General features: G+C 39.1%; 1 protein-coding gene across 9 annotated transcripts in view; it reads right to left on the bottom strand.

Annotated features, from left to right (window-relative positions):
* The window catches only part of ATF7IP (activating transcription factor 7 interacting protein), an 88,447-nt gene that overhangs the window by 21,482 nt on the left and 40,081 nt on the right, over positions 1 to 26,884 (bottom strand). For 4 of the 9 annotated variants that reach the window (XM_064702245.1, XM_064702244.1, XM_064702243.1 and 1 more), the window contains 9 exons: positions 26,138 to 26,224; positions 23,995 to 24,140; positions 22,679 to 22,816; positions 14,696 to 14,761; positions 14,088 to 14,161; positions 13,512 to 13,600; positions 11,571 to 12,209; positions 9,960 to 10,027; positions 2,335 to 8,524 (listed from right to left, as the gene is read on the bottom strand). In XM_064702245.1, the coding sequence (XP_064558315.1) occupies positions 7,079 to 8,524; positions 9,960 to 10,027; positions 11,571 to 12,209; positions 13,512 to 13,600; positions 14,088 to 14,161; positions 14,696 to 14,761; positions 22,679 to 22,816; positions 23,995 to 24,140; positions 26,138 to 26,224 (2,753 nt within the window). In that variant the 3' untranslated portion in view covers positions 2,335 to 7,078. Of the gene's footprint in view, positions 1 to 2,333; positions 8,525 to 9,959; positions 10,028 to 11,570; positions 12,210 to 13,511; positions 13,601 to 14,087; positions 14,162 to 14,695; positions 14,762 to 22,678; positions 22,817 to 23,994; positions 24,141 to 26,137; positions 26,225 to 26,884 lie in introns of those variants that run through there. The other 5 variants (XM_064702240.1, XM_064702241.1, XM_064702242.1 and 2 more) reach the window with 2 other exon arrangements.

The raw sequence follows: 26,884 nt of genomic DNA, 5'->3' as shown, positions 1-26,884 counted from the left end.
GTCAAAAATGGATAAATACAGAGTCACTTGAACTTGACGTTACAATTAAGATAAACTGTAACGTCAATAAAACCAATGCAAATGTTTTATAATTAGAAACTTTCTTCCTGCTATTGGAAGACTGTCATAATATCCCATATGTCATCAACTGCGATATCAAATAATTAATCCACACACTAGAAAACAATATATTAATAAAGGGAAATCAGAGGGGCATCAGCCTCGCAATAAATGAAGGGTTGTGTCTGGCGTCCAAGTGGTTCTGAAGCAGTTCCCTCACCTGCCTCTAGAAAAGCAGGGACATTCAGACAGGCTAGTACTATTATATGTGTTTTTCTACCTGCAGAGAGCATTCTACAGTGTTGGAAAATACAATGGAGTAGGAGAAAGAATATTACCTTAGCTTTGCTATCCAGCAACTTTTTCAAATCATTACTGCTGCAAATTAGGTTGATTTATTTGCAATTTTGAAAAGAAAGCTTTTTTACAGACACCCATCCCCACGATTTTTTTCTATTCTGATACTACAAGGAAAACACAGGTAAGGAAGGAGACAATTTAAGGACCAAAGCACAGATTGGTAGGCATGATATTGAGAAAAGAAGTTATCTCCCACCATAACTGCAATTGTGAAATTTACCACAGAAAAAGTTACACCACCCACAGCACATACAGGTCAATTACTGTAGAAAACTAGGAAAGAAACTTCTAAAGCTCAAATGGAACAGCTCAACAACATGCACATGTATTGTACCAAATGAAAAACCAAAAGCTACAACTTGGAATTTTGAAGAAAGTTCTGAGTATGCACTTCTCTATTCACATATGATATACATTATTTTAAAAGTTTTGGTATTATATAACGCCACAGTTCAGCTCATCACAAAGAGATAAACGAGGTTATTGATTGTAATGCCGCCTGCTTTTCATACAGGAAACATTTCAGTATGTAAGAGTGAAAAATCAAGGGGAAAAAATGCAACAACAAAAAAATACATTGCAACGTAAAAAAAATAGTTTCAGGGTAGTAAAGACCGAAATTCTGAAGATTATGTGTGGCACACTGACACAGTGCAGATAATTTTATTAATAGTTTCTACTGTAACAAACTAGAAAAAAATCTGGAGGTTGCAAACCAGACAATTAATGAAGCATCACACCACCACAATAATACATGACGCACCAAGGCGTTATATAATAGCAAAATCAATCTTAAATGATGGGGAGTGATGTTAAAATATGTCTTGGGAATGGAATGCATGTAGAGAGGGTGGCAATACCGCGTTTGTATGCATAATTATAAGGTCAGTATTTCATTTTGAGTCATCTGTATACAAAATTACAGACTTCAAGCACAGTTTAAGCAGTTGTGAAAATTATTTTTTTATACATTTTGGAGCATATTTCAGCCACAGACTGTTTCAGTGTCAAATTTATCACTCCTCAACCGTTATTTTTTCCAATGCAGTGACTCCCACAAAATTGAAGTAATTATTCTAGCCTTCCAAAGATGTCGTGATAATCTACTCAACCAGGTACCAAACACATTTGTCATCTCTTACCAAGATAAAAGGAGAATGATAATGTAATAAAGGAAGCAGTTTACCAAGATCAAAGTTTACACAAACAAAATTTCATAGTGCTGCAATATATGCTTTGATAGTGGGGTTGCATATTTGTGTAATGCTCAAAAATACTTTAAATAGACACTTTATGTGTTGCATTCACACGATTGCTCCATTCCCCTTACCCTTAACTGGTACTGTGCTAACTTCCCACCAAACAAGAACTATACAAACATGGAAAAAATCAATAACCACTTATATTAACCCCTATGTATTATATACACTCTCATTTCTTTGGTGCAAAGGGCAGATACTGGCCATCTGATTGAACAGTAAATATAATACTTTTCAGATTAGTTTTCTGCAGCTTTTAAAAGCTATTATCCATGCATGGAGTAATGGTATAATCAGTGAGATTGTTTTAATATCTCTCCCAAGTTTTCTGGCCTCAAATGACAAATCTGAGCCTACAATATACAAGTATATTTATTCATTAAAAACTGCTCTCAGTAGTTGGGATTAGTTTAAGTAACACAGATACACTTGCAAGGAAAGACAATCACTTTAAAAGAATGGATTCACTTTAACTGTGCTCCTTAAAACAGCCATCCAATTCAGCTCCATGATGTTCTGCTAACAACTTTATAATTTAGTTTTCTAATTGGTCTCAGGGAAAGGTTCCACCTCACAGAGAGAGCTAGTGGCATTTTAAACAGCCCGAACATAATCCCATGGTCAGAGACAAAAGTCAAGCAGCCCATTTGACATCTATAACTGTATATGTTTATTTTGAATGATAAAACCATGAAATGCAAGGTAACATATTCATCAATAACGCTTCAACAACATAGAATTAACAGCTGCTTATAAACTGTACGCTGACATATCAACTTTGTTCACATTATTTCTAAGAGACACTCACAAAGTTTGTTACACATTGCAGAGTAATGTGATAGGAGGTATAAATATACTTTATTAATGTTTTACGAGATGAATTTCCAATAGTCAGCAAGACAGCTTAAATTAAACTGTAGCTCAACCAAAGAAATCAAGGTGTGTCAGAAACAATGGGGAATGGGTAGGACACTTGTGGACTTTTATTTAATAAACTAATAGTAGCTGTAAAGTGAAATGCACAGATGAAATTTAGACTAAAAAACAGGCTTACTCCTTAAGAAAATAAATTGCACATGAAGTAGGAACAGGAAAAAAAAGACTCTTCACCTGACCTGGTGTTTTAATAAATATGATGCAAACTATTCTTGAAGATTGACTTATGCCAGACATTTTGAACCCTGTTAAGATTTGTTCACTGTTACCTTAAGTTACAGTGTAATAAAACTGCTTTCATAGATTCTCTCAGTAAACCATAGCTATATTTATATATTATATATAATAAATATAAATCCTGTATCTATAATCGGGATTTGTACTAAAATATTTTTAAACCATTCTAAAGATTTGCTATATAATTAAAAATGCCTCTGCCTCTATAACAATAACATTTGTCCCAATACAGTAAAAGTGCTTGTCATGCCTTCAGAAATGCAGCTCAAGAACCCGAGGCACTGGAATGGCCATGGATAAAATGACTGGGACCAAATAACAACCCTTAAATTTGTGTGTACACAGGAAAAAGCTGAAGATGAAAGACTAATACAAGTAGTAAGACATCCCCTTCCACATCCCTGCAGCCACTCCTTTAGGAGCAAGAAGCAGAGAGAAAGGCTGAAAAGAAGAAAACAGTAACACAGCAAAATCATACATCCAAGCTGCATATGGAAAACTTTAGCAACTACTGAAAAGCAGTTCAGTTCAGAATAACCAGAGGTACTAGACTAAAACCACAACAAACCCAAGAACAAATTCCATTTCAAAGCATCCTTTCAATGCCTTCAGGTATTCGACACTGCACAGTCAAGCACTTCACATGGTACAGAGAAGGTGCATATAAGCAAGGAAAATTTAACATACTTTAAGATACCATGCCAACTTCATATAAACAAGAAGTAATTCGAGTACCCCTTAAAGTAACAGCTGAGATTTCCAAACTTAACAGGAAAGTACAGGGAAAACAAGTCCTGTATTCACAACACTACTACCAAAGCTGAATTATGACAATGAGATGCAAAACTAAATTTATGGAAGCATTATGTAAGGAACCAGTTACTCTTCACTGTTTTCAGGGTCATCTCCATAAAAGAAAATGGAATTTAATCAATAACACAGCAGTCACTATTAATGTAGTTGACTTAGACTAAGCACTGGGGGTTTGTTGTTGTTGTTCGGGTTTTTGGTGGGTTTTTTATTTGTTTGTTGGGATTTTTTTGGTTAGTGGTTTTTGGTTGGTTTTGCTTTTAAGGGATTTTTTTGCAACTGAAATGAAACTATCTTATTTTAGGAGAAGATCTAATTAGAAAACTCAAGAAACATAGACGGTAAACTTCTTCCGAAGAATACTTCTTACATTTGGATTTTTAAAATTAATTTTAAATGATGACTGGCGATTTTGCATAAAATTTGCAGCCAAAGTATAAATCTAAATTTAGACAACAAACTATATTTAACCTGTTGGTTCACCAAGAGGTTCACTTATAGCAGAAAAATAATGGGAAAAGACTCAACACTTGTTACCCTGCTATTCTGAGGTTCTCTGCTGATACTGCAACTGAGGAGTACAATAAGGTCCATTTTGATAGAATTTATTATGTTCACACAGCATAACCTGTACTGCCATGAACAGCATTGACTTGAAACTTGACTCCCTGCTCCCTGTACTCACAACCAAAATTGACTTCACAAAAGCTGCAAAATATGCATTTGGTTCATTTTTTCTAGAAATAAAATACATGTAGGAAAGATTTATTTAACACTTTAGGTGGGAGCGGAAAGAGGAGAAAGATTTTTTCAGTTCTGGAAAGTTAGAAAGATGTTCTACTAATTAGAAATCAAAGTTTACCAGAAAGCTTAGTAAATAATGATGCCAGGTCTTGTGAAGCAATAATACTTCCAGTCCATATGAGGAATACTTTCTTACTAAAAAACAAAAAATAAAAAAATTCTTCCATACAAAACCCCAGAAGGTAGTAAGAGGACACTGTATAATTGGTGCCAATAGCACTAGAATTTAACAAATGAGAATCCAAAAATACCCAATTATAAGCCAACAGAACGGAAGTCAAGTTAGAAGCCAAATGATAATCAAAAAGAATGAATGAGAGACATGCCAAGACTGGCCTAGAGTCCCTTTTTCTATTTTAGTCACCAACTAGATTTGTGTTGGAGAATGAAGCCATCAGCAATTTGCTGTTGCACCAGTCATCCAGATGCAGTAAGAACCAGAGCAGGTCAGTGTGAGCAGAGTATGCAGCAAGAGGGAACACAGAATCATCTGGCAACATACTTCTCTTGTTCCTGGAGGATAAATGTTCAGTGCCAATATACTGGAAGAAGCAACTACCTGAGACAAAGATGGTAACTTTTTTCTGGGAGAGGACAGTAATACATACCCATCCTGGTGGAAGTTTAGATTCAATTTAGAGATTAATTTTGCCAGTTTTGCCGAGTTATTAATTCCATGAATCTCCAAAATTTCAAAATCTGTGTTACCCTAAAATATCCTTGAAGAAGTTACTGCACAGTTCTCCTATATTTTGAGAACTGTTTGGCCTTTGTTTTTTCACTTTTTCTTCTTGCCATTAGAAAGGATCACTTTCTTGACCATCTCCAATTGATTTATTTTAGGCTTGACAGAATGACCCATGCTTCTTTCCTCTAGTCGTTTATGCAATGAATTAGCACTCCTACTAAGGAAGCAGGACTGTGTAGAAGTAATTTCTATATTAACAATTACATCTGATCAACTATCTCAACCACAGATGAGTTTAAGATCACTAAAGAACTTTTAGAACCTTTTAACTGTTATCATGATCCATTAGAAAATGGAGCACTGTGTTGGTCTTACACTCTGGGAAATTGATGCAGTAAGTATGAAGAATTGACACAAGGTCACAAAAGTAAATATTATCAGCCAAGATAAAAACTACAACATTCAGGCATCAAGTCCTCTGCACAGACTAAAAACAGTGTCTATATTGACTATACACTATAACTGAGTGATAAATCTCATTCAAAATTTGAAAGCCTATCCCAGCAAGGAAGTTCTCCACAGAATTAAGAGTTTACCACGGTCAATTTGTCATTTCAGCTCCGACTTTTCCCTATTTTGTCCACTGCTGAGCAAAATCAACACTTCAAGTGAAGTCCTTAGTATGATAAACCATGTGAAGTGCCTCTGTGTACACGCATTTAAAAAGTAAAAAACAATTTTTATTTCATTGTTAATATATGGAAAGCAGTTTTAAATGCTACGCTGTTTCTTCTTCCAAAGAGGACCAACCATAATGTGTAATTCTATAACCAGTTTTCTATTTTTATTTACTGGAAAATCTCTTGTCAGAATCTATGATGAAAATTATTCACATCCACTATGCTGAGAATTTCTAACCTGTGAAAATCTACAGTAAAGATAATGACAGGACCAGTTTACTGACCTGAAGAAGTTAAAACCAAAAATATCTGGCCAGGGTTCAGTGAGGAAGAACAAGGTGTACTTCTTGTGAATTATATATACTGGCAAAGACTAGAGTGCAAAGATGATGTGACGAAGGGGGTTGGTGAGAAGAGATACAAAAAAAAAAGACCCTCTCACAAGTCAGGCACAGAGACAACACAAACACTAATTACCTGGCATTTAAGCAAGAAATTGTTTTCAGCTCCTTTGAGAATGTTTTCCCCATTTCATGCACAACCAAAGAGATCCCAATTTTAATACTACACCTATGAGTAATGCCTTTGGAGAACAGAATGACTGGAATCTTAAGCCAAAAATATTAAATACGAAAGACCTCCAATGCAAATCTGCAGCTCACAGAGAAAATCAATTTAGAAGAAGGTTTAAAAAAAAAAAAGGAAACAAAGGCACAGTCCTCTGGTAGGTCTGATAAGAATTTGACAGAGGGTGAGGGTGGTTAAGCAATTCCAGGTGTTTTCATGCATATGTATATATTTGTAGAGCATCTGTATCTATTTCATTCAGCTTCTACTTTCTTGGTGCTCTTCAGTAATCAAGTATTTGATTTGTAAGATGCTACATTAGTGCCAGCAGTCACAAAAGAGTACGATAAATAACACTCTTCACAAAATATAAAAACCACACTCTTAGTGAAGAAAGCATATCCTCAGCTAAGTGGAAATCATTATCTCCCTTTAATGTTTTTTAAGTAACTCTGCTCAGCCACTTGGAAGAGTCCCAGCTGCCACAAAAAGTCATACAAACTCCAAGCCCTCCACAGTTTAAATTTCTGCTCCATAGCTGACATCTTCAGTGTGAACAGGATACCTCTTGCTGAATTAGGCCATAAGGAATTTCCTTCATAGACCAAATAAAAAACCAAATCTGATAATTTTTCCATTTTAGCAATTCATCTGAAATCAGTTCTATTACAGAAGCATCAAGTCGTAGGTTCTTGTTTTATCACACGCTTTATAAAGACAGGTTTGCTACAACAGCCTTGAAGGGGACCAGCAGTTAGGTTCCCACTGGTCACGCTCTTGGGGAGAAACACCTTGGATGAACTGCGGTTCAACAGGACCGGGCTTTTGTAATTCAGAGCTGGGCGTCCCTCAGGGACTAAAGCCACAGAGTTAGTGCCAGGTGGCACCACTGATTTTGCAGGGAATAAACTTTTGTTTTGTTCTAGAACAGTACGTTTCACAGAGGAGGTGGATGCACCAGATACGGATTCTTTTCTCTCTTCATTTGGGATCTTGCTATATCGACAACTGGGGGCATTCTTTTCCATGATATCTGACCAGGCCCTGTAGCGAACCTCTGCAGATCCCCAGTAGTGCCTAATAGCAGATTCGGAGCGATGGCCTGTCACTGCCATTATTTCCCTAGGCCCCAGCCCTGCTTCACACAGTAGCTGGATGGTGGTAGTTCGGAGAGAATGATTGGTGTACCGCTGAGAGAGCCTGGCTGCCACACTTATCCTGGGCATCATGGTACCCAGGTAGTTCACACCCATTGGTTCTCTTTTGTACCAGACAGGCTGTTCTTGCATTTGCTCTGACGTTAGCTTTAGAGGGTGCAGGTAAAAGGCAGGGGGCTCTGGAGGCAACTTGGACAAATAAAGTTCCAAGGAAAATACAGGACAGTTTGGGTCCCCAGGCATATCATACATTTTACCCATTTTATGAGGATCTTCTCCATTTTTGCCTTTGCCAGGGTATCTAAACATAGCGTATCGACGCCCATTCTTGTCCATCTTAACCACAAATGCATCTGGAGCCAGATCTCTCAGAATTTCCCTCCCTCGCTTGGCAAAATGCAACTGCAAGTCAAACCACACCTTGTTGACGAGTGCCAGGGGACTGTGCAAACCCAGCACACCAGATTGCTTAATCTTACGCAAGTCCTCGGCAGCTATAGGAGGATGGTGGTGAGTCTCATCCTTCCCCTGCATGCGCAGCATCTTCAGCACGCTCACAAACACCATGTTTGCACTGGCAAACTCTTTGTCCTTCATTAAGCAAATCTGACGATTGTAAGGCGGCATTTTGAGATGCCGGTTTAAGCCGGCACGCATTGACTTGTAGCTTGCCACACTGTAGGTATTTCCATCGTGATTTCTTATTGTGTAATAAAACTCTCTTAAGATATCATTGAGTTCACTCACTGGGACCAATTCAAAGCTAGGATCCTTGCCATTTTTGGCCAGCCACTGTTTTAATAGGTTAGCTGCCCAGCCAGTCTGCTTGTGGGTGTTTTTGATGCTCTTAGCATCCTCTTCCTCTTCCTCCAAGCCAAAGAGAACATCCTCAGGGAAGTTAAAATTCATCTGTGCTGCTTCTACTGCTTCTTTATTTTCTGATGGAGTCTCTTCCTGTTTCAACTGCTTTTCGAAACAATTGATCAAAGTTGTACCATCAAATATGCCACGGGTATTCGGCACACAGCGAACTACTTTATGATCTGAGAGCTGTGAAGTGTGGAGTAATATATAATATTTTGGATTTTACCTAACAAAAAGCAGGTGGCATTAACTGGGTTTTTCAAATGGACGGCACGTCAATTCCATACCTCACTAGCCAATTAAAATGCATCAGGTTCTTCTTTTTTAACCATGGCATTACACAAGCTTTACCTGATTTCACAGAAAGCAAACCTAGAACATACACTACACAACAGAAGACTGAAAACCAGAAGACATCCTCTGTCTTATTTCCCTCCTTCCAGCTCATCTTCCACTGCTAAATACCATTATCATACACAATCCGTTTTTCCAAAGTTTTTCCAGGTTTCAGGCTCTAACTGAAGAAAAATTCCAAAATATGCATCTTATACTGAAAATTAAACCTTAAAACTGTACTCCTGTCATCCATTATGGTACTGGATTTCCTATGTATCAAGTACTGACAAGGGTTTTGAATAGCTATAATCCACAGGTATCTTTGAAAAATTAAGTTCCAAACAACCATTCTTTATCTTAATTGAAAGATAAGAGTGAGGCATAGTTTATACTCTAAAATACTGACTACCTTTGCCAGACTACTTTCAGCAGGTGAAAACCAGAATATGGTCCAGTATATTTTCTTCTTGCTTTGAAATACAATTTAGATTAACTGTACCTTGAGACACTAATGAATTTGGAAATGCTGTCTAGAAGCAATTAATTTTATTCCTCTTAATAACATGACTTCTAATTAATATGAAGACTTAAGTATGAGGTGCTTTTTGAAACATCTATCAACAGAAAAAATTATTTATGAAGAATTTTAAATAGCTTAATTTCAAACTTTAAATTTCAAAGCAATTCCAACAAATTTTAGAGAAGGAATCCAGAAGTATTGCAAGCTATCCTTTATGAAGTAGCTATTCCTGAAGAAGGTTTCTTTTTCTTTTTTTTTCTCCCATGATATATGGCAATCAAACATTAAAATTCCAATTTTAACTTCTGGATTAGTGTAGGAATGAGAGCAGTGCGATAATTTATAAAATATTTGTATCTATATAAGTTCAAGCCATTCAGACAAAGATTGGGCAGTCTTTTCTTTGTATGCTAGCTCTGTTTTAGCAGACAACTTTTAGTCTGCTCCTGATTTACCAACTCGTCTACCTACAGAAATCCCATCAGAACACTTCTGAAAAAATTATCAGAAGCTCATGCTGTAAGTAACAGTGAATCAAAAGAAGAAGAATATAAACTGAGAGAAACTAGAAAGGAAACTAGAAAGGATGGCACAAAAGAAACTAAAATTGTGCAATTATAATCAATAATCTCCTGTGGATTGTAACTTCAGAATTTTATATAGAAACAATCAACAGCCTACCTGTGTTGTTCCCTCAGCAGGTCGCTTGTTTGATGAAGTATCTGTTGGTGGCCTGCTTGTCTGGTTTTCTGAGGGGTCAAAAAATTGTTCATTTGCAGTATCTACTCAGTACTACTTATTGCTACACACTAGCCATATTTGAAGGCAATATTCAAAACTGTTTTGACATGAAACATTCAATATGTGACATATTTTACATTTAGCCCCAGTTTTCAATTATAAGTAGTCAAGTTTGATTGACGTGTCCCTTTTCTTGTAAGTTTGACAGTATATTAAAAGTATTTTATGAGCAATTTCCTTGCCTGAGCACAAAGTATAACTCCAATCTCTCCTCCCCCTGTATGCATATTGATAAGCTATTCAACTAAAAATTAATACAATTGTTAAATATTTCTGTACAAAAAAAGACCTGACTGAAAAAAGGATGCTTAAAGAGACTGCAAAATATATAACTGAGGCAGGGAGACTGAGTATCTTTAGTAGCTCAGCCAACATTAAACTAGCAATTTAAGAAGCTGCTTTAATATTTGATGCAAATATATAAATTCAAAGTCGGTTCTCATTCCTTTTCATTGTAATTAGAGCTCATCAGCAACAGTGCTGGCCTAAATCAGCATTTCAGTTCTGGTGAGAAAACTACTAGGGTACAAAGCAAATCTATGGAAACTGCATAAAATGAGACATTCTTTGGACACATAGGTCCTCCCTTTTTTCACTGTATCTCATCAGCCACAACCCTTTTTATGTTGTCTTAAATCACATCTTTTTGCGTTAGAGCTAAGAGTCAATATAAAACATAAATGTCTAACCCTACAGAGCACATATTTTAGCATAAGTAACTTATGCCAAATAAGTTAGCATAAGTTAGAAATGAAACTAGTTCTGATGTCAAGTTTTGCTTAAGATCCTTCTAGCTTATATTGTGCCAATGAGGCTACAACTCCAACACTTATAAATCCTGAAATCCCACCTATTAAAAAAAATCCAAAATCCCACCGATTATAAAAAAAAATTAAGGTACATAAAATCAGAAATGCAGACAACCATCAGGGCAGGACCAAAGACTGAGAAAAAGTATTTTAAAATAATCAAGCTAATTATTGTTATCTGAACATTTACTGTATTTAGACTTTATTTAAATACTGTAAATGCATTCCATTGGAACTAGGTTCATATTCAATTGCTTTTTTCTACCAATTTGTTTTCTTTTAGGTGTTGTTAAAATTAAGTTACAATTATACTTTCCTTTCACAGTATGCCTTTACTTACAAAGGTAGTTCATATTATTCTGAGAGGCTGTGTTAAAATTAAATACCAAGCTCTTAATGACAGGAGTTTCTTACTTCACGCTAGGAATTATATAAATCAAACTCTAAATAAAACAAAGCTTACAAAGCCACACTGCTGACTTCAAGAGGAGTTTACTTTCAACAATGTCTGAAACAGATCTGTCAGAGATTATTTTGATCTTGAAAATTTCAACAGAAATGCAACCTAGAAGAACTATCGCTACAAGACACCTTAAGAAACAATTTCCCACAGAGTGCAGTTTTATGTTTCCCTGTGACCACTATCCTCCTCTGCCAGTGCCAACATTCAAGCACAACTTACCAATCTTGGGTGCTGCAAGGGGGGGTGGTTCAGTAGGAGCTGTACTATTAAATGCAGAGAGAGGAAGCTTCATCTGTAGGGGCGCTCGACTGGCAGTTGCATTATAAAGTCCTGGAGTACCCACTGCAGGCAAAGAAGTCCTTGTGGTCTGGGCAACAGGATGTGAAGTAGGAACAGCCTGTACTGCCAACGTTGTGCCTATTGACCCAGCACTGGCTGCAGAGTTCCTCAGAATACCAGGACTGGGCACAAGTGGGATGTTATTTGGTTTAGTTGTGTTAGTTGATGCCAAAGACACTGTCGTTTTGGTAAGACTACCAACTGTAGACGAGTTTTGTACAGATATGAATTCAACGTTGCCTGAGGGCTGGTTAGAGACCAAAGTCCCTGTGTGGCCTTGCAGAAGCTGAGTCTGGGATGACACTGCCACAGGTACATGCAGGATTACAGGCAAAGACTGCAATGAGACAGACACTGACTGAGTGCTGCCAGTGGGCACTGTGTTAGTGCCTACAACTGTAGCCGTGTTAGCTGTGGGAAGCACTGCTGTTGTCAAAGAGCTGGTGGAGGACACTGGAGTCTGAAGCTTAGGAAGTCCACTGACAACTGCTGGAGAAGCAGCAAGACTGGAAGCAGGCACTACACATAAAAAATAAATAAAAAAATTAAGTATTTGAATCAAGTGGGAAGTTCCACTGAAACACAACAAATGGAAACAATTTATGATGAGGGCAGTGAGTCACTGGAACTGGCTGTCCACAGCGACTGGGAACACCCTATCATTGTAAGTGTTCAGCGTCAGGCTGGACAGCGCTTTGAGCAACTTGATCTTGTGAAAAATGGCCTGGCCCATGGTGGGAAGGTTGGACTAGATGATCTTTAAAGGTCCCTTTCAACCCAAATACTTCTATGATTCTACGAAAAAAGTGGTGTACAATTACTTCTTTTTGCAAATAAAGGCTATAGGTGTTATTTTTCTGTTGTACACTCTCCTGTTCAATGGTCTGGTTAAAGATACAGTCAGTACTGAATTTCTGTTTCTAAGAAATATCAGGAAAAAAGATATATAAAGAATTATGACACAGGCTTGAAGAAAGCTCCAAGATTTAACTGCTGAAACCATAAAATACAGCATTTTAAGCATCCATTATAGAAACAGCAGAGCAACTGGTGCTTCACAAAACACAAGAAAAGAAAAACTATTTCGGTTATGACTAGCTTGTCTTGTATAGGTAGAACCTTGTATCCAGAAGGTTCTACCAAAACCAAGTATTAATGTGTCAGAGAAGATACTGACTTTAATGCAACAAAATTTGAGGATTAATTCTAAAGATCAGGAGCAAAACACACTACTGAAAGCCAGTACATACAAACTGTAAGATAATTCTGTGGGAAAGATTCAGCATTCGATATTAAACTATTTTAACAACCAAGGACCGCAAACTATAATGAATAAATTAATGGTGAGTTTAAGTCTTTATTCTCTATAAAATTTTAATCTAGAAATTCCAGTTTTCAACATGACTCCTTTAAGAAATGCGCTTTATAATTGCTGTTTAGTTTCCAATTCAATTTCTATAGTCATTAGGTAGAGAGAAGGGTATCATCAGCATCCTATTATGACCAAGTACAATAAGGGGCCTGAGACAAGTCTCAGTTCTTGACAGCCAATTTTGCTGCCATACCCAGCATGCAGTCTACTGAAGCATCTAATTTACCACAAGTTCTGCTCGGCCAACTCAACACCTTTTTTTCCATACCTGGTAAGCACACTAAACAAATATAAACAGGGAATGCACTAGACAACTAAAAATAATGATTTTTTTTTAGGTCAGAAAAAAGGAGTAAAATCAGTTTTGCTCGGTTTGGTTAGTTACTTCTTTAATGGAAAGCAATAGAACTTTTAAGAAGTGTGTTTATAGTCCATAGGGAGTTTCTTACCTGGATTCGCAGGGGCTTGAAAAGTTGCTGGTGTGCTCTCTCCTACATTCCTCTTTGACTCCAGCATCTGCCTTACTGTGCCAGCATTTCTAAGGAACAAAGATGGAGTTGGCATTTCTCTCAAAAAGCCACTTAAGGTATATTTATGAACAGTACAATGGTGAAAAAAACCTTAATTTTACAGCCGTTCTCTTCTTTGAGATTTACTTTTTCAAAACTCACTTTTGCTTCTCAGGCAAATTAACTAGCTATTTCCCAATTAAAAAGAAGTATGGAATTATTTATAAATTTTCAAGTCCTTGCACTATATGAATTTTCCTGTTCTTGAAATTAAACTTCCACTATTATCTGTAATTTTTAAACACTGAAACTGATGCTAAATACCATCTAGATTTAACCAAGAATGGGTTCAATTCTGTCAATTTATGACTTCTGTAAAAACAAATCAGATTTTACAAGTGAAGAGCAATGAAGGAAAAGGAAAAAACACTTTAATTAAAAAAAAGGAAGTACAGAGAGTATCTGAAGTGCCCTATTGTGCATTTGAACACAGTCCCAGTGATGTGCTTTGCTTACCGACACGTGGCATTGTTTACATTTGCAGGGTCAGGTGCTGCTTTCCCTGGAGATACAGGTGCATTTGCCACATTCTACACAGAATGAGAGAGAGGCCGTAACAGAACAACTCTAAGGCAACTTGCAAACTTATATTTTCATTCTATTTAATATCCATTCACTGCTGCGTGAGTGATTCATTTTCTGAAGTCAACATTGCAGGAGAATTTGGCATGTTTTACAACTACACAAAATCTCCTTGGTCCTACTGTCTCCTTCTCCTATATTCTGTCTTCTTCCCCCTCTCCTCTCTCAGAATCCCACAGTAGTTGGATGCACTTTTATTTACATGGTACTCTTCATACTGAAGTAAATTTCATTCAGTTATATACAGTTAAAGGTGTTTTCACACTAAAAACAGCTAAAGAAGCTTCTGTATAATTCAGAATTACGTAACAGATGTTAAGATTTCTTTAACCAAACCAGACAAACCCAATTGTTAATATCATTGAATAAACAAGTCTTTCTTGAATAAACATCTTTCTGCTTATAAATTTTCTTTGTTTTCCAACACAAGGATTAGGATAAGTCAGGAAAAAACCCCAGAACCCAACAAATCTAGTTCTTACTTCCTGTCTCTTCTTCAAGTCCTCCTTAGCTGCTCCAACCCGCTTTGTCAATCTTGCAATTTTAGCCTAAACAGGAAGAAGACGAAAACAAACAAAACCATAAATCCCAAGAACCATCAAAGAGATTTTATAAACTAAGAGATATATAACTAAGACATAGTTAAGTCAAATGCTATTTTCATATCAGGGAAATTATTCTTCCTTGAAATGCAGTACAACTATGTTATTTTCAACTATATTATAGCAGAAAGACAAATGTATGCATCACAGTCAAGGTATCTTAGAGAAAGGTTTAATTATTTTCCTTCCTAGTCACAACTGCACAAACTGAATCCATCTGGCATGTTCACACAAAACTACGTACATGAAAGCCTTATATGATGTTATTCCTTTGACATTTTAGCTGATAGCTAAAGACACTGGTAAACAAGTATATTGAAAGCATCTTAGAAAGAACTTAAGAAATCAACACAAAATGTCTGTGGCAACAAGAGGAAAGAGTTGTATAGTGGGAAGTGATCTGGCAAACTCCATGTTTCTTGTCATAAAAAAGTAGAATGGCGTTATTGTTTGAATTTGTTATGAGATAAGCTTTTAATTCTCCTGTCAGTTCAAAATTCTTTTTTGTGATGTTCTTCACGTCACCACTATGTACATATTTTCTATAAATAATGCAGGAAAGCATACTGCATTCAACACTAGCTATGTGCCTCCTTGCTAGAACATAAACTATTTACACTCTGGGGAAACATGTGATGTAGAATGTTCCAAGTCCAGCACTACTGTCCTCTCCTTTCTGCATGTTCCCATTTTTAAGTAAATTTCCAGCTTCATAAAGACCTTAGATATTTTCATACTTGGAATTTTTTTCAAAATGCCTAAATGGAACAGAAGAGTGGAAAAGCAGTCTGCTAACAGCTAATGAATCAGTTTGCCACATAGAAGATACCCTTTGGAGTTTCTGTATGATTAACTGGTTGCTTCCCTCCTTCTGAGCAGGAAAGTAGTTTTAGAACTCAAAAGGAACATTAGTATTTGCAGTTCCCCCCACCACCTCCTCCTCCTGCAGAGTCAGAATGGTTTCCCAACTGCTGGCAACTCTAGGAACCTTACTACTAAACTGTGGTGTCCCCCCCCAACCCAATCCGGTCCCTGCTGCTCCACGGCTACCCCTCACCCAACAGTGCTAACTTCGGGCCAGTCACTGAAAACAGTGAAAAATGCTTCTAAACGAAAGAAAAGGAATTCATGGGTAGCATATCCCTCACAGTGTTCCTCAGACAATGAGAGCTCTTCTGATGAATCTGATTTTGATGCGATTAATATAGACCCATGGGCTCTTATTAAGATAGAAGCTACAAAGTCTGGGAACTGGGACCTAGCACAGAAAATCACAGCCTTTCCGGTTGAGTACAGGCAAGGAAGGAATAGTGGGGAATCTAATATCAAGGCATGGAAACCAATTTCTAATAAGGAACTGGTACAATTGAGAAATATAGCCAAGGAACATGGACGTAGTTCACATATCTTTAGAAATTTCCTAGAAGCCATGTTCTCTGCACGTCTTGCTTCCTCACGATGTAAAAAATATTTCACAATGCCTTCTGTCACTGGCAGAATATGTTATGGGTTAGGCATTGGAAGAAACACTTAAAAACGTTATCAGATTCATATACTGCCAATGCTACTAAGACCAAGTTCACAGTAGAACAATTGGCCGCTGAAGGAGACTTTCAAAAGCCAGCAGAACAAATGGAAACTCTGAATAAAGAAGCGCTGCAGGATGTAGCAATCGCAGCAAAAACCTCCTTGCTTCTTATGCAGGATGAGTCAATGCCAACAATGCATTTTTCTACTATAAAACAAGGCATTGAAGAAAGCTTTATAAAATTTGTGGACAGACTTAGAGATGCTTTGGAGAAACAAATAGAGAGTACTGAGGCAAGAAAGGAACTCTTATGTAAGCTTGCTTTCAGCAATTCAAATGAGAAATGTAAGGCCATTTTGAGGTCTTTACCCGTGGATACAGACCCCACTATAGAGCAAATGCTAGAATGCTGTACACATCACATGTCCACTGAAAATACAGTGGCCCAAGTAGTTGCTAAGGGTATTGCTGAAGGAGTTTCTGGTGCACATGCAGTCATAACTTCTAAAGAACAAGCTAAATGCTATCACTGTGGAGAGCTAGGACATTATATAAAGGACTGCCTGGAGAGAACACCCCCCCGATACTATTGGAATTATAATCAAAGACCCCAACATCAGCAATGCTATCAATCGTGTCCTTTAACTCGAGGCGCCCATTCCACCTTCGGGCGCAGAATACAAATCAAAGGCCACCAAGACCCAATCAGGCACAAACCCAGGCTGCTCCAGACCCAAAGGAGAAGCCCCAACCCACGGGACAACCCAGAGAGGTACCTGCCAGCAACTGCTAACTGCTCTGTCCATTGACTTTAATGATAAGAATGTTCATCGTGTTCCTACAGGAAAATATGGACCTAAAGGGAGTCCTTCAGACATTTTAATTACAGGTGATTCTGTTAATACTCCGAAGGAAATCTTCGTTGTTCCGGAAGTGCTGACAGTGCAGCCAGGACAAGAGATTCTCGTGCAGGTATACTGCATAGACTTACCATTTTTTCTTTCTAAGGGAACTCCAATAGCACAAGCATTTTTACTCCCAAAGAATCACAGGGAATAGATTCCTCTCAACCCTACAGCTATGTGAGCACAAGTCATGGGACCATCCAAGCCTACCATCGAGTGCGGCCTCTCCCACAAAGGAGAGAAGACCCACCTGCCAGGGATGCTGGACCCCGGTGCAGATGTGACCATCATCGCCCGTTCAGATTGGCCAGCACACTGGGATCTACAACCTGTTGCAGGCATGATTTCCGGGATTGGTGGAACTACAGTATCCATGAGGAGCAAGAACAACATCCTGGTTGAAGGGCCAGAAGGCAAGCTGGCAACCATCCATCCATTTGTGGTAAGGGCCCCCATCACCCTTTGCGGACGAGATGTTTTATCCCACTGGGGTGCTTCCCTACGTATTCCCATTCAGGATTTCTGACTGGGGCCACTGAGTTGAGCGCACTGCCAAAAATACCCTGTCTCACCTGGAAAAGCCACAAGCCAATCTGGACCGAGCAGTGGCCCCTAAAGAAAGCCAAGCTGCGCGCCCTAAATGCCCTCGTGGAAGAACAGCTCAAAAAAGGCCACATTGTGGAGTCCGACAGCCCTTGGAACTCTCCAGTTCTTTGTTCTACCAAAGCCAGGTACAAACAAGTGGAGGCTTCTCCACGACCTTCGCAGAATCAACGAAGTCATCGAGGACATGGGCCCTCTTCAGCCTGGCCTGCCCTCCTCATTGATGCTGCCTAGAGACTGGACACTTGCTATCACAGACATTAAGGACTGTTTCTTCAGCATACCACTACATCCTGAGGATGCTCCACGGTTTGCTTTTTCTGTTCCCTCTATTAACAAGGAAGCTCCGCTCAAAAGATATCATTGGCGTTATCTTCCTCAGGGATTGAAAAACTCGCCGACTACCTGCCAGTGGTACGTGTCTCACATCCTGTCTCCCATTCGGAAATCATTTCCAGATGCCATGACATTCTGGTGTGTGCTTCAGACAAAGCTTACTTGGACAAAACAATCAAAAAGACTATTGAAGCCATTGAAAAGGCAGGAATGGAAATTCGTGAGGACAAAATTCAGTACACCGAGCCATGGACTTACCTTGGAGTCCAGATCTGGGAAAGAACTATCCTACCTCAGCAGATCGTCATCAACGGTGACCCAAAAACCCTCAGGGACTTACACAGCCTGTGTGGATCCATCAACTGGGTACGTCCACTGCTAGGAATTACATCAGAGGACCTTGCTCCCTTGTTCAATCTTCTTCGTAGACCCAAGGAACTGGACTCTCCCTGCACTCTCACAGAGGAAGCCAGAGGTGCCATCATCAAAGTCCAGGAAGCCCTGTCTTCACGCAAAGCCCATCGCTACGAGCCTAGTCTGCCTTTCCAGTCCATCATCCTGGGAAAAGCACCCAGATTCCATGGACTGATCTTCCAATGGGACCCTCAGCTGTGAGATCCTTTGTTGATACTGGAATGGGTTTTTACAAGTAGCCAGCCTACAAAGACACTTACCACCTACCAGGAGATTATAGCACACTTAATAAAAAAGGCTAGGACTCGCCTTTGCTCCCTTTCAGGGTGTGATTTTGAATGCATATATTTGCCAATAACCCTTAAAGACTTTGAGGATTTGATCAAGACCAATGCGAGCCTACAGTTTGCTCTGGACAGTTAAACGGGTCAAACTTCATCAGACATCCCAGAACACAAGCTTTTCAGCCAGAATGAAACTTTCCATTTGATTTCAAAACGAATCCAAAGCAGAAATCCTCTCAAGGCTCTAACTCTATTTACAGACGGCTCAGGGTCATCCCACAAGTCGGTGATTACTTGGAGAGACCCCCAGACACAAGAATGGCAATCTGACATACAGAAAGTAGAAGGATCACCACAGATTGCAGAATTAGCAGCTGTCGTCAGAGCCTTTGAAAAATTTAAAGACGAGCGTTTCAATCTGGTCACAGATTCAGTTTATGTTGTGGGAATAGCTATGAGAACAGAACATGCTCTTCTCAAAGAGGTCTCTAACCCAAAGTTATACCAATTGCTCTCTAAATTAATACAATTGATATCCCACAGAAAGCAACCTTATCACATAATGCATGTGAGGTCTCACACGGACCTCCCAGGTGTTGTTGCAGAAGGCAACAGGAAAGCAGATGCATTAGCTATGGCAGCAGAAACTGCTAATGTTCCTAACATCTTTGCTCAGGCAAAGCTGTCACACGTGTTCTTTCATCAAAATGTACCTGCCCTTATGAGAATGTTTAAGCTCTCAAACGATCAGGCAAAAGCTATTGTGGCTACCTGTCTGAACTGTCAAAACTACCAGATACCATCAATGGGTACAGGAGTCAATCCCCGAGGTCTGAGTAGCTGTCAGCTGTGGCAGACAGATGTAACTCACTATGCACCTTTTGGAAGGTCAAAGTACGTGCATGTTTCGGTCGACACGTTCTCAGGAGCAGTGTTTGCATCATCACATGCAGGAGAAAAGACCATGCACACAATAAAACACTTTCTCCTCGCTTTTGCCACCCTGGGTGTACCAAAGGAGATTAAAACAGATAATGGGCCAGCCTATACCTCCCACAAGTTGAAGGAGTTCTTCAATGAATGGGGCATAGCACACAAGACGGGCATACCTGTAAACCCCACAGGACAATCCATCATGGAAAGGACACATCAAACCATCAAAAGAGTCCTCGAGAACAGAACAGAGACACGAAAATCATATCTCCAGTGGAGAGACTGTGCAAGGCTCTCTATGTCATCAACTTCCTGAACTGCACAGCATCAGAGCCTGACCCACCAATACTTCGCTACTTTGCGAATACCACACAAGCAAAGCTCACGGAGAAACCACCTGTGCTCGTAAAAGACCCTGAAACACACCAAATTTCAGGGCCTCATCAGTTGATTACCTGGGGAAGAGGTTATGCATGAGTGCTACTACCATCAGGTCCAAGGTGGTACCCAGGAAAATACGTAAAACCATACTGAGGCACAGCAAACACTACTACAGACGAGGACAAGAACTCTCCTGAGGCAAACACAAGACCACCTCAAAACCAAACCAGCCCAGCGTGGAGACGAAGGCGTCGCCGAACACCCACAAACACAAGAACAGATCGCCCCATTACAAGGCAGCAGACAAAACAGAAAGTTAAATAACAGTCTGCTGTAATAGGCCTCAGATAGCCTTAACACAAAAGTGTTCTCTGAATTATGTTATTACACTGTGTGTTGTATTGTAAAAAGCCTTATTATTCCCTTTCCCTAACCTTAAAACCTCATAACCTTCTACCCGCTCCTCCTCCCGTAGTGCAGCTTAGAAATTAAAAGAAAAAGGGGGGTGAGGAGGGGAACACAGAAAAGAACAAGGCAGAAATCCCTCTCATCATAAAGATAACAAATTGTGCTTATATTCCCTATCAGAAGCCCTAATCCTGCCCAAAGATGAAAAATATCTCCGTCGGTGCTGTCCTCACCGCTGCCTGGATGCTCTACACCATACCGCGTGCCTTCGGCTGGATTAGCCCTCAGCCCAGCCATAATGTTTGGGTAACCTTAGCAAAAACATTAAAACAAGACAACATGTGCTTGTCTATGGGAAGCATAGATAATCCACTTTCTACATGTCTAGTAGGAATTCCCTTTATAGCAGACGATTGGCCTGTCCAGAACTCAGAGGTTCTCTGCACCACAGGTAAGAGACCCAATGGGGCTGATACTTGGGATGAGTGGACAAAAATTCTGCCAGATGCTCAAGAGGAACCCCAAGAATTGGATCTATTGGGATCCTCCAAGGCCACATATTGTGTCAAATTTTACTTTAGGCGTCCGAAAAATGATTGGCCAGAAATTGACCAACACAAAAACACATATCGAAAAGATGTATCACCAGTTAACAAAGCCTATAACCCTCATGATTGGTGCAATTACACAGCTCATGTAATTTCTGTGTCCTCTCTCCATCCCAAAGTATTACCCAAGGGAATGTTTCTCATCTGTGGTGATAGAGTATGGGCAGGGATCCCCTCCCGACTCCAGGGAGGTCCCTGTACTCTGGGAAAACTTTCTATCCTTACTCCAAACATCACCCTGTTACATAATTGGAAAAAAGAAAGAGAATCAAAACGTGAAAAAAGGTCCTACACTGAATTCGATGAAAATTGTGATCCGAGATTATACGATTGGAACAGACCAAAAAAGATTGCTGTCTCTCTGTTTTTACCCTGGGTAGCTGCCGCTAAAACCCTCGGTGAAATCAATCACCTTGGGTGCTGGCTCAGTAAACAAGCTAATGCCACATCAGCAGCCTTAAGTGATCTCTTAAAGGAAGAAGAAACCACAAGACAAGCTTCACTCCAAAACCGAGCAGCAATCAACTTCCTGCTGCTTGCCCATGCACATGGATGTGAGGACTTCGAAGGAATGTGCTGCTTCAACCTCTCTTTGCGTTCGGAGTCCATCCATGCGAACATCCAGAAACTGAAAGATCTCGTGAAGGACTTGAAAGTAGAAAGAATCCCAGATTGGGTCAATGAACTTTTCGGGCAATGGGGACTAACAGAATGGGCTGCATCTTTAGTTAAGGGATTGTTGTTGATTCTCCTTGTAATTTTTACGGTGTTAGCTATGTTCTTGTGTCTTGTTCACTGTTTCAAAAGAACTCTCACGAATGCATTTTTTGTAAAAACAGAAAGTGGAGTTGTAGTAAACCCCTCAGGTTTAGCCAGGGCTCCTTGGAGAATAGAATGCTGACACAGCGGCAAAGAAGTTTCCTGTCTCCAGGGACATCCGCCTTGTACCTTATCCCTATAGCCATGTAAGGCAATATGTTGTTAACCCTACTATTGGTCACTTATGGTCACTCTAACACCTTTGCCATTGGTCAGGATTGGATCCAGGCCAAGGGTATAAAAGTAGCATACTGTACCCCTACTAACTCGGAAGAAGAAGAGCTGAGACCCTTCACGGACCCTCCAATAAAGCCATACTCGTGGAACAGCCAGCGTCTTCTGCTTCTCCTCTCTCTACCGTCTGCTGGAGCCTTAGGCCAAGGGAAAAGCTACCTAGCAAGCAAAGCTGAAATCATAAGAGCTGCCTAATCACTAAGAGCTGAATATTCCCTGCTTGCTAGGGCTGTCCCACGGCCTTGGTCTGAGAGCGAGCTGGCTTCTGGCACCCAGTCCCCTTGGGGACTGAGCTCTGGAGCTGTAACAGCTTGCATAGGATAAGAGCAAGCAAGGCCCATTTACTGAACGTTGAGGAAGTTATTTTTGCATTTGACCTTAGTTATGGAGCTGAACATACAAACACTCACCTGCATTTCAGTAAGCACAGTTTTATGCCTTTTGTTGCATTCTACTTTCTCCATTCGGGTTTTCAAGTCTGCCAGAGTCTTGTCAAACACTGCACACTGTAAAGCGGTAAGTTTTTCTTCTAACAGTCTCTGGATAATCTGCAAAATTGTTATATAAAAAATACAACAATGCAATCGCAAACTTTGGGGGACCACCTATAAAAATATTCTCAACTCTTATTAAATATCTTGTTATAAACAGAACAATGGCAACTGTTGTATCCTGTCAATCAAATAAATCTACAGTCAGCAATAAGCGTGTGGTTGCACAGCTAAGTTTTGACATCATTTTGGGAAATACAAATGGTTTTCCATTAATTCAACAAATTAATTTTCTTGCAGTATAATAAGGGTATAAAATATTACTATATATAAAAAGAACCTTAACAACAGAAGGTATTCTTTTAAAGTGCAATTAACTTGTGCTTACACAAGTTATTTGTTCTTCTTACTTTTCTGTTTTTGAGAGGGACATTCAAAGAACAGAAACTTATGGGGCATTCAAAGAACAGAAACTTAAGACATTCAACAAAAACTTTTTTCTGAGATATATTTTCTCCCAGCAAAAATTCAGTGTTGCCTTTCTTGCAGAAGCTAAAAACGTAGGAAGACTGGTTTTCACAAAGTTTACCTGACAGAAGTTATTATTTAATGTTCTCCCATCTATACCTACTGCACTGCAAAAAGTTTTCACAGGAAATAAGAATAAATAAGCCACTAATGTGGTTCAGTTTTTGCCCTCCTAAATTAATGAAGTTACAACACATGCTAGCTAAGGAACTAACAGAAGAACAGCACAATTTTCTTTTCTTCATGACCATAGGTTCCTTATCTAGCAATAGTGCAATCAGGCTGTTAACAGCTCCACAACAATCTGCAAAATGCCAGGTAGATTACAGTCTTCTTTGGAGACTGCCTTTTTTTAAAAGCTACACACAGAATAAAGTGCAGCACATATAAATCATCATGGTGAGATCCATCCTTTACTAATGTTTTCCACCTAGAGTCACTTGAGACTTCAAGTATTTTATACATTTCAAATATAACTCCTGCAGCATAGTCTTCAAATGGTATTTGGTCTCTTCTTAAAAGGAGGGCTATGTAGAACTTTATATGAATTAAGCACTATTGTTATTTGAATTACATCCAATGTTCAACCACAAAAAAGAGAAAATGTTTGGGGACACAGAATGTGTGCAGAAGGACTGCTAATTCAAAGACGGTAACACAAGTGACAGGCATGTGCTTATGTTCTTTGCTCTGCACCTCTATTTTACCTTTTGTAATTTTAGGTCAACATCCTTTCTGGCAGTAATTTTGACTTGGAGTTCTGCTTCATAATCTTCTCTCATGTACCGAGGATGTTTAGAACGAACATTGTCCATGTCCTCAGATTTGGAACGCTTTCTCTTTGATGCTTCATCTGGAACAATTAGATAAAACTGCTCATGAGGAACATGTGAAAAAACAGGTATCTTCAGAACGCCATAATTACCATGAAGTTGTTCTCAGTTTAAGCTTTTTCATGGTAAACCAGTAGGAATGCCTTTGGAAAAACAAGCTTGATGACATCAAAGTACAAAATCAGTCCTTCTGGTATCTGTACATTACTGCCCTGTCAGTGAGTTCTGCTTTGTGATTCACCCAGTCACTGCCCCAAATGCAAAATGGTTCTACTACCACCAGTCCTCTCTCCAGAGCCTCCCTGCAGTTCATCCTGCTCCTATCAGCACCATCCTGTAATGAAACATGGCTTCTGAGAAGCAAAAGAAAACCTTCTTCTGAAAAAGGAATCCAAATAAAACGACATCTCATTTAACTATGCCAGCAATTAACTGTATTTACTTGCCATGAAGTTTTAACTTGTACCTCAAACACGTGACTGAAAAACCATTCAAACTTTTTTTTTTCACTTCTTGGTTAAGATGGAAAGTAAAAAACTAACAAAAGAACAGGCTCAAAACAGAACTAGATTGTTATTAAAAAGGACTTTTTAATGATGAAGCACAAAAGAACCCAAGAGACCTTAGTCACTCCTCCAGCTCCTGGCACTGTGTCCAGAAGGTTCTTGAAGACAAGAGGGACATCTGCTAAGGACCCAGGGAACTACAGGATAATTAGCTTTACTTCAATCCTTGGGAATATGATGGAACACAAGTACATCTAGATAGAAATCATCTCAAGGTCTATCAAGAAGGAGATGATGGGGAATTGAATGGATTTATCAAAGGGGAAATCAGGCACCATCGGCCTGATAGCCTTCTACAGTGAGACCCCCTAGCTTGGTGGATGAGAGGAGAGCATCTTTAATAATGCTTCTGACACCCAAACCATCCTTAAATTCTTGATGTATGGCCTAGATAATTGTACTGGCTCATCTGTTGGGCTCCAGGAGCCATGATTATTGGCACATAGTCCAGCTGGAGCTCAGTAATGCACACTAGCAGATGCCATTGGTACCAACACCACCTTTTTTATTCATGACCTAGATAATGGGGTAAGATGATTATCTGCAGCCACTTGCAGGTGATAGAAAACTGGAAGGAGTGATTTCTACACTCCTAAGTAGTTATGCTGCCACTCAGTCACACTGACAAACTGGAGAAGTGGGCAAGCAAGAACCTCGTGAAGTTTAAGAGAAGGAGATGCCCAAGTGCTATGCTTGGATAGCAATAAAACCATGCATTAGCACAGGTTGGGAATTCACTGGCTGGAAAACCCCTTTTCAGAAAAGGCCCTGGTGGTCTCCATGTACATGAAGATGATCATGGGCCAGCAACGTGCCCTGTTGGCAAAGAAGGCCAACAACATTCTTGGCTGCCTGAGAATGAGTACTGACAGCAGGTTGAGGGAGGTTAGAGGTTCCCCTCTAACCAGGAAATGTGAGCCTGACCCTTGAGTCTTTTGTCCAGTTCTGGGTTTCTAAATACAAAAAAAAAATGTGAGCATACTGGAGAGAGTGCAGTGTAGAGTCACCAAGATGTTCTTGAGATAGAAGCATTCATCAAGAGCTGGAATTGTTCAATTGGAGAAGGTCACTGGGGGAGATTTTATCATGTGTGTGAATTACCTGGCAGGTGGAGAATAACCAGAGCAAGACTCTTAGTGAGTAGCAGTGACAGCACAAGAGCAATGGATGTAAACTGAAATACCAGAATTTCCACTCAAACATTTAAAAACTTTTTTACTGTGAGTGTGATCAAACACTGGGACCAAAAAACAGGAAATTTGTGGAATCTTAGCCTGTGGAAATACTTAAAACCTGTCAGGACATAATTCTGGGCAAACTGCTTTCTAATTGACCTGGCTTTTAACAGGGGCATTGGACTAGATAATCATCAAAAGTCCCTTCCAAACCTAATGATTCTGTGCTTTTAAAACATACAACACAGTGAAACACAATGGTTTTACATTACATACTTTTCTCTATTTGTATCTCCTCTTCTTTGTGAGCCTCTTCTTCTTCTTTATCTTCACATTCCTTTTTTCTCTCCCCCTCCACCTCTTCTACAAACAAAAGAAAAAAACCCACACTTTCTCAGATCTACAAAAGTCTTGTAACAGTCCTATTTTGACTAATGAATGTAAAAAACATATGAAAAAAAGAACACGTGAGGGAAGGCAAGAGAAATAATCATGACAAAGAGGGAATGCAGATATAAAAAAAATAAGGGAATACCCTCAAAACAAAAATTTGAACTATCATGCAACACATTAAGACTCACTTAAATTTGCTTAACATTTTAACCAGAATTACGTAACGGTAATTATGAGGGAAACATGCAGTTACTTCTGAAATATAATGATATATAATGCAGCTGAAGTTCTCAACAATTTATTTTAACTTACTTTCCCACTTAGGGACAAAGCATAAAAATTTCAGTAACAAAATACTAAAATACTAATATCTCTCTGTATTCACAATTGGCAACTGCGAGCATAATCTTAATGGTAGGAAAGGCCTAGATTTAGGTAAACAGATATGAATTTTAATTTGAAGTTTCTTGCTAATACAAAGTATCACAACTTAGGACTAGCCATTTAAAAATATTTAGTTTAGGAAATGCTTAAAAGAAGAAAAACTGGAAACCACCAAACATACAAAGATAAAAAATGGTAGCATTTCCTGAAAAATACTATTATATGCACCATGAGCTTCCGCTACAT

The sequence above is a fragment of the Zonotrichia leucophrys genome, chromosome 1A (assembly GCF_028769735.1).
Source record: "Zonotrichia leucophrys gambelii isolate GWCS_2022_RI chromosome 1A, RI_Zleu_2.0, whole genome shotgun sequence".
NCBI lineage: Eukaryota > Metazoa > Chordata > Aves > Passeriformes > Passerellidae > Zonotrichia > Zonotrichia leucophrys.
The sequence above is the reverse complement of the archived record's forward strand: the minus strand, read 5'-3'. Positions and strand labels throughout refer to the sequence as shown.